General features: G+C 40.9%; 1 protein-coding gene across 1 annotated transcript; it reads left to right on the forward strand.

Annotated features, from left to right (window-relative positions):
• The first annotated feature begins 534 nt into the window (after nt 1-534).
• PSMB1 (proteasome 20S subunit beta 1) lies at nt 535-7,110 on the forward strand. Its single transcript, XM_061471328.1, has 6 exons — nt 535-707; nt 1,709-1,816; nt 3,097-3,178; nt 3,599-3,728; nt 5,252-5,358; nt 6,834-7,110. Exons 1-6 carry the CDS (start codon nt 607-609, stop codon nt 7,017-7,019), a joined length of 714 nt encoding a protein of 237 aa, XP_061327312.1. The 5' UTR covers nt 535-606; the 3' UTR covers nt 7,020-7,110.
• The last annotated feature ends 1,651 nt before the right edge of the window (nt 7,111-8,761 follow it).

Genomic DNA, 8,761 nt, shown 5'->3' on the forward strand with positions numbered 1-8,761 from the left:
CTTGCGGCGCCACTGCTCGCTGTGCACTGCTGCCATGGAGACTTCAGCAACAGCAGCTCTTCCTCCCGGGCAGGGGGATACGCTTCTCCTCCAGAGGAGGACCGCACGCATCTCTCTCTGCTCCCTCGGCACCATTTGGAGCTTTTAAGCCCTTCCTGCTTGTTTCCGTCGGTGTCATGGTGCCTGGCACCGCGCCCATAGGCCTCCTCACGGACCTCCTGTGCTTTCTGACCCTTGTTCTCCACAGTGTTTCTCAAGGCGCTCCCCTGCTTCCAGCACAGGAGCCACGCTGCTCCTCATCTGCCCAAACACACGAGGCTCCTTGAACACCTCACCACAACTGTTGTCACCTCCGTGACTAGGCACTCGAAAGACGAGGGCTGACAGCGCTTGGACCAGGCGATAACCCTACCCAGGAGAGGCTGTGTGGGACCCGGCCCACGCGGCCCCCTTAAGCCGCCCGGCGGCAGGGAGCCCCCCTGCTCCCTCTGTGTGTCCTCCAGAGCAGACGAGAGGTGGCCGCCGCTGCTAACCTAGAGCGGTGTGTCACCACTTCCGCTTCCGGTGCCGCCATTTTGCCGTGAGACAGCAGCGAGCGGCGGCGGGATGTTGTCTACTGTTGGTTATGAGGACTTCAGACCTGAGAGGGCTTACGAGCTCGGCGCGCCCGTGCAGCATCGCTTTTCGCCCTACACCTTTAACGGAGGGTGAGGAGCCGCAGGCGGGGGGTGAAGCGGGCTGGGGCACTTTTTTTTCCCGGGGGAAGGGGCCCTGAGGAGGGTGGCGGTAGACCTGGTCTTCCTTGTCTTGCTCTTGCTTCTCTCCTGCGTCTTTTGTCTCCCCTTACGAGCGCCTCTTGGTAGAGAAGGAGGGGTAGTGCCGGGGAGAGCTGGTCTCGCCCTTGCCCTGGGGAGACCGTCCTGCGAGTTTTTGCAGCTCTTGGGCACGTTCGAGCCCTATGGCTTCCTGAACTTCTGTGGGCTAAAATAAGCACCTTCCGTTCCCCATAGGGTTGTTTGTAAGTGGCTCAGGAAACACATGCACTGGTGGTATTACCAGCCTTTAAACCTGCAACTGGGTTGAAAACTACCTTGTTGTAGCTGTTAAAGGTAGGTGATGTTTTACAGGCACTTGCAATGAGTTGGTGACAGGATCTGGCCAGGATAGTGTTATTTAGATTTTTTTAATTTCTTTTTTTTTCTAATGCCTAATTGTCCTTTAGAGCATCTGTGTTACTTAATGGTAGCACACATGTGGCAATAGCAAAATGAGTTATTTGGAAATAAATAACATCAGATTTAAAAAGTGATGATAAATGTAATGATATTGATGTTCACTACTTGATTAGAGTGTTTTTGCTTGGAGAGGCAAACTGTTTTAGAAGGGTACATCTTTCACTAGCAAGCATCTAAAATTACTCGTCCACAGAGTCTGTTTCTTGCACTGTATAGAAAACTCTCTTTTATCAAGTTTCCATGCATTTAGTTCAAGTAGAGAATCACATACATATATTTTTTCAGTGTCTAGTATTTTCTTTCTCCAGTCTTGAGTCATGTGTGGGGATGTGCTTAGTGGGAAACAAGCAAGGAATTTAAGATGTATGACGAAATGTGAGTCTGTGTATGGAACTACTATATAGTATATTCCTCTGGTGACTAAGAAAATATTTGTGCTAAAAGTCATGATTATATGAATATCCTTCTTCAAGGACTGTGCTGGCGATTGCTGGAGAAGACTTTTCTATAGTTGCCTCTGACACACGACTGAGTGAAGGTTATGCAATTCACTGCCGGGACAGTCCAAAATGCTACAGACTGTAAGTCCACATCTTGTAAGAATTGAAACATGGAGAAAGAGCTGTAGTGTTGAGCATGTCACCTGCCGGGAATGATCTGTTGCTTTCTTTAAGCAGAATTTTCAGGAAAAAAATGGTAGGAAATTGATTTTGGAGTTATGGGTGCTCTTGCTGTAATGCAAGATGTGATGTTGTAAACACAGCCAGATTTCTTGTTTCATGCTGTTGAAGTTAGTTGATAACACAATATTTTTAGCATGATACACGGTATTTAGCACGATGCTAAGCACATAAGCTTAGTAGGTTTCTTGTTTGGTTGGTATTTATTTGTCTATTCGCTCTGGTTATACAGAAGTACTTTTGTCTTAACTGTAGCAAAACTTCATACTGTGGTAACTCATTCTGCTTCATCAGGACAGCTGGTGTTGGTACACAAATGTGCCCACTGCTGCCAGTTGTGCTGTGCCTCTAGTCAACCATCTGGCACTTTGAAGAGGTGTTTGTTTTAGGAGAGGTAAACCTGTCAGTAGTTCCATTGTTGAACTTTTTATGCTCATTCTGTGTTTATCTCAGCCCACCTAGATAGCATCCACATAGTTAAAAATAATGTTGTTTACATTCTTTTGACTGTAGCAGGTGCTTACCTAGGCTGCCATCAGCTGTGTAAATACTTTTTGGTTATGTTTGTATTTTGTTTTTTATTGATGATACAAGATCATGTGAACTTATATTTCTCCTGGCTAACTCCTTACTGTATCTTTGCCTCTGATTCTGTCCAGATGGACATTACTGCAGTACAGTCTGTATACTGCACATGATGGCTTTGTGTAATTCTAGTGACAGACTGAGAGAACATTTCAATTTAAACTGTTTTTGAATAACTGCTTTGTGTTAGTCTACAAGTGTGTGAATGTTTGTAGACTCACCAATTTACTAGAAATTAAATTACAAACATGCACTCCTGTAGTTAACATTCATGCAACATTTGGAAACTGAGCAATGAACTGACCTTCTGTAATGCAGCCGCAATCAGGTAACTTCTGTTTGGTGTCACAAAAAAAATACCTACAGCATCCATAGACATCGGTGAAGTCCTGCACTTAACAAATCCTGTCCAAGATGTAGGTTGCAGTTACCTTTCATAAACAAAGTATTTGTTACTACTACATTTTAGACAACTGCTTTTGATAGCATTAGAGAACCTGAAAGTACATTTGATGTATTCATAGCAATCTACTGTGTAAGTAAGTGGCATGGTTCATACTAAATCTAAAATCACAACAAAATTTTGCCTTTTATAGAACAGACAAAACGGTCATTGGATGCACTGGTTTCCATGGTGACTGCCTTACCCTCACTAAAATCATTGAAGCAAGATTAAAGGTAGGTAACTATCTATCTTACTGGTTTTAGAATTTACATTGTTATTATCACATTTGAGACCAATAGTATGGTATGTTTTAAAGTACAAGTTTTGTTGATTTTCTTCAAGTGTCTGTGTCACAACTGTGTTCTGGTGAAAGATCAGGCAGGGAAAGTAGATGCTGTATTCTTCCCAAGTGTAACATCACAAATCGAAAGACTGGGAGATGTGGAGAGGAAAGTGTTAATGAGGCAACATATATTCTTTGCAAAACTTTGGAGAAATGTTAATTTGGGGCTTGTAAGAAAGCCGGTGTGTTTTCAGTCATCATGCTAGTTAATAATCTTGCGTAGCATAAGACTTTTCTGTAGTGAGGTTGCAGAAATGTGATTTTGATTTAATGTTTGACTTTCTTCTTGAACATGCCATCCCACTTGCAGATGTACAAGCATTCCAATAACAAGACTATGACTACTGGAGCTATTGCAGCAATGCTGTCTACAATTCTGTATTCTCGGCGTTTCTTCCCTTACTATGTTTACAACATAATTGGTGGACTTGATGAAGAAGGTAGGACTTTAATTACAAAACAAGAAAAAGGGGCTAAATTCCTGTGGGTGAATAGCTATTCTTTTACATCTTGGGTGGTGTACTGATGGAATAACAAAGTTTATGGTCCTATTCCTAACACCTGCCTTTAGGCATTACAGTACTTGGGTCAAATCCAAGTTATGCATGTGACTTGTTACCTGATTTCTGCTGCTAACTGGATCTTCCCTTTCTGAAGGTCTGAAAGTCTAAAAATTATGTTATTATTTGATAACAGTTGAAGTTTGTTAATCTCTCATACTTTACTGTAGACTGGAACAGTATAGCAGCTTCTGGATTTCTTAATTATGTCTTCAAAGGAGATGCTAGTAGTAAAATTGTATATATCTTACTCAGGCCTCTGAGTGTGGTAGAAGCTACTAAATATGAAGATTTACTCCAGAGATGTGTTTCTACAAAGATGTCTTTAAATGTTAACTAACCTTTAATGAAATCATGACTTTTATGTGGAAGCTGTAGTTTAACATACAGATATTGTGGGGCTTACTGGGCTCTTGGCCAATGATTTGTTTGAATTGCTAAAATACTCTGGTCTCTGGATTTGAGCAGGAGCTCAGAGGTGGTCTTGTTTGCACAATTTCTGCCATTCCCCACAGTTTGTTGTTGCTACTAAGTTGCACTGCTTTCCTAGTCTTGCTAAGACATGTCTATGATATGTAGTCTGGAAAGGGATTAGTCTGTACTGTGTAATGGTAAATTTCAGATCATGAGGGTGCTGGAGCAATTGATAAGAATCAGAGTGCAGATTTGCGTGCATGGGCTTAATTTGGGTCTAGCAAAACTGTTTTGATTTAGTTACGTTCTGGATCTCTGCTAGCTTTCTCAGGGCTGTGCAGCCACCTGTGCTGTGCTGCCAAGTGCACTGGCCAGTTTATTAGATAGGGTGCAGCTCATCTGAATAGAAAAGCTGAGCTTGGCCAGGTACTGTATTTTGACTAGCATGTCCTCATCAAACCCTAATGCTTCAGAGCTGCAGTGCATCTGCATCTCTCATGTCAGCACAAGCTAATAAACTTTGTACAACTTGGCCTGACTCCAGAGGTGAGTGTATAAGAGACCAAAGCATCATCCCGGGTTCTGGGAAGGCAGTGCAGAGGTATCCGAGCGTGCTCTCTGGAGGTAATTCAAGACATGTATAGTTAAATGGCTAAATAGTATAGATGGCTAAACTGCCTCTGTGTTCGCTTTAGAACCAGCAGAGCCCTTTTTGCAGCCCTGTGCTCTAGCATATTTTCCTGCTTTGATTATTCAGCACTTTTTCTGTAGTAAGTACTGTAGAAAACGTCTGTTAGAGCATGGCTGTGATTTAAATGTTGAAAATAACCTTGCATGTAGTACCAGGCCAAAACCATAGTGAGCCTACTATAGAAAGCAGTCTGGACATACTGTAGTGTTCTTTGGTTGAAGGTCGATGAGATCTGCAGTACTCGAGAAACTGCTTATGGAGAACATGTTTGGATTGTGATTAATTTTTTTTTTTCCAGGGAAGGGAGCAGTATATAGCTTTGATCCAGTGGGCTCATATGAGAGAGATTCTTTCAAAGCAGCTGGATCAGCAAGTGCAATGCTGCAACCCTTGCTGGATAACCAGGTAAAATAGTTCTCTTGCCCCCCACCCCTTTCATTATTTCAGTAAGCAGTTGTGACACTCAAATGTAGCTTTAATTCTGGGGGATATTACTTTTGGGAAAAGCTTTAAATGTGTTGCAGGTAGGACCTGTTAATCTCCATACATTTATAAATTTTGGGGCTTCACCTTCTCAGCAGAAATCGAAGTTTTGCTTTAGAATCTGTTCAGGTTTCTAATAGGTTGCAAACAGTGGGCTGTGTGTTTAACATACAGGTAAATATTTTAATTGGGGATTTATGTTTCCCATAGAAGCTGTTCAAGCTGTTCAGTTTTTTTTCTGTTTGTTTTTGTTTGTTTGTTTGTTTGGGTTTTTGTTGTTTGGGTTTGTTTTGGGAGGTGGTGTGTGTTTGATTTGGTTGTTGTTTTGTTTTTTTCCTATCTTACAGTATAAGTATGCCTGTTACTTAGCATGAAATAATACTGATTTATGAAGATAGAATTCATAGGTGTATATAACAGATTTTATCACTTAACATACACTTATTTAGAAGTCTTAAGTTTTGTACAACTTGGACACAGTTATCTAAGTATGTTCTTACACAAAACTGATGATAGAAAGTTCTGTCTAAAATACTTGAATATTTTAACAGTTAATTGCAGCTGGTAATTGTTGAGTGAGAGAAATACCAAAGCTTGTTTTACTTATTTTACTTGCTGACATTGGTGTTGGTACTTAGTTGAGCCTGATACCAACACAAATTTAGTGTTCTTATAGTTCTTATTAGCTGAGAAAGGATGATTATTATTATTATTAATTGTTATTATTTAAAGAACTCCAGATTCTCAGCTTTGAATTAGTTTTGAATTTCATTGACTGAGAAAAATTAAGTATCTTCTGTGGAATTAAAGTTGTCATAGTAACTTTTTCTTACTTAACGAGTTTGAGGCAAAGTAAGTGACTCTTCCCTTTCTTTTCCTGTTCTGGTGCTTAAGTTGGACACTTGAGTTTGTCAGCTAGGATACGCAGTTTAATAGGACCGGTTATCCTCCAGTCTGTTATTTTTGAACTTTAGGTATGTTGATGAATATTTGCTTTTAAGAAATGTTCCCAGCTATCAATGACCAGATAAAAGGCTTGGGTGCAGTTCTGATACTGCTAACCCAGTGAGCAGTGTCTGAAGAATTAGGTGGGTTCAGTTCTGAATGTTCATTGTGATCTTGTAGATGCTGAATGGGCGGGAGGAGCAATACTGGCTGTATGCTTAATCTGCCTCTAGTTACTTTTGTAAGAGTATCAGGAGTGGCAGAGTTCTGATGCTGATCATGCAGCTGTGAACTGTGTTGAGGGATACGTTTACCAGCTTTGGGTTTCTAAAACAGACCAACCATTTCTACTTTTGAAGTTGTCTAAATCTGCTCAGTCTAGTGGAGACTGAAGCAGCTTTCATGCTAGATGGATCATACTTCCCTTAAAACGCATTTTCATCTTTTCTTAGATTGGCTTCAAGAACATGCAAAATGTGGAACACCTACCCCTGACCCTGGAAAAGGCTTTGCAGCTGGTTAAAGATGTCTTTATTTCTGCTGCTGAGAGAGATGTGTACACTGGGGATGCGCTTAAGATTTGCATTGTCACAAAAGATGGAATTAAAGAGGAAATTGTCCAGTTACGAAAAGACTAATTCAGCTTGCTTATAAACATGTAATCTGTGATGTACTATTTACCTGTATTATGGAGACATCTGTCTTATTAAAATTTTTCAAGAAGCTTGACTGCTGTAGTGGTGAATATTTTCTTTGTTAGAAGGGATAGTGGTTTTAGAAACCAGAGCAGTTCATGATAGGGAAGCGGCTAAGAGTTACAAGTCAGTTTCGTTCATCTCATCTTCATCTATTGATCAATATAATCCCAGTCTCGGTTTAATCCCCATCTCACAGTCCCTTATGCTACAATATGGCGGAGTTTAATTTACTAAAATTTAGGTTCACAGACTTTCCTGATAATGCTTTTGGCTCAGCCTTGGTTTAGTGAGGAAAGCATTGTTCTGTTTGTGCTGCCTTCTTTGCGCTTTGTAACTTGCTTTTCCTATCTTCTTCTTTCCCTCCCTGACATGCTGTCCTGACATTTGACCTCCCTGTACTTGCAGAGACTATAAATATGAGTCGCCTGAAACCAAGTTCTCCTGTGTAAGAGGGAAGAATGCTAAATGGAGTCTTCCAGAATTTAGTCCTGGCTCACCTCTACATGTTTCTGTTGGTTAATGCCAAAAACTCTGGAGCATTGCATTTTTCTGGCTACTGATGGAAAATAATTTAGTATAGGGATTTCTGAATGCCTTTAATATCTGGGGGCTTTGTTAGCCTTACGACTGCTTTTAGTTCTTGGGAAATCACATCAAGTGTAGATTTTGTCTAATGTGCTCTGGAAATTGGCTTGAGTACTGGGACCTTTAGAAAACCAGAGCTGTATCAGGACATATAAAATATCTTATTGCTTGAGGTGGCATACTTGGTTTTTAAAAGAACAATTCTGCTGATATGTTTGACTATATAGTAACTTTGGCTTTGGTTTGGGCATGGCTGGCTGCCATCTGTGCATTGTTTCAGGTGCTGTGCATTTTTCCTAGCTCTGGCTGCTCTTCACCGACAAAGATAGGTTTTCTGGACAGTTTAAATAGTGGGTAGTATTTGGAACCTTAGTAATCAAACACCTAGTGCATTTAAACTGACTCTAGCTGTGTTAAGGAAATCCAGTGAGTGGGAACTTGGAAGAGCAGCGATTTCCCAAAATGTTTATGGAAACACTTGACCACTGGGTGCCACTGTTGGGCAGAGTAAAGAGAGAACACCTCATCTCCTGGGTATTCAGACAGTCTGAGGAGTGGAGCTTAGTGGAGCTGAATTCACTTGGTCACACAAGTCAGAACTTCCAGACGTGTTCAGGTAATTGTAAAAGTCATCTTAAATAGACATGGTTAGTTGTATAAATGACTATGCAGCTATGTGCTGTTCTGTACTGAGCAAACTGCACATGTTGCAATAATCGTAAGAACGGAAAGCTATCATCTACCTAAAGTACAAATGAAATGTGTGCTTTCACTTCTATAAAATGCAATTAAAGCACTTTGACCCCAGCTATCTTTGATTCCATATTTGTGTTGAATTGCTCAAGTGTTTCACAGCAGCTTGTTACAGCTTCATGCAAAGTTGGTGAAGTCTACTGAAACTAAATACTATTTAAGTGGTAAAGAAAAGCAGCTGGAGGCAACAAATTGACATGTCTGCCTTTGGGCTCTATCTGTTTGCAGTATGCAAGATCTAAACTGCGAAGAGAACAGCAGCAAACAAAGGGAACTATCTAATTTGTACCTGAATTAATTTAATGTTCATACAGGATGCCAAACGTGTAGGAGAGTTGCAGTGA

The sequence above is a fragment of the Pezoporus flaviventris genome, unplaced genomic scaffold (genome assembly GCF_033815535.1).
Source record: "Pezoporus flaviventris isolate CSIRO_AGI_PZ_B2104156 unplaced genomic scaffold, CSIRO_AGI_Pfla_v1 ptg000066l, whole genome shotgun sequence".
Classification (NCBI taxonomy): Eukaryota; Metazoa; Chordata; class Aves; order Psittaciformes; family Psittacidae; genus Pezoporus; species Pezoporus flaviventris.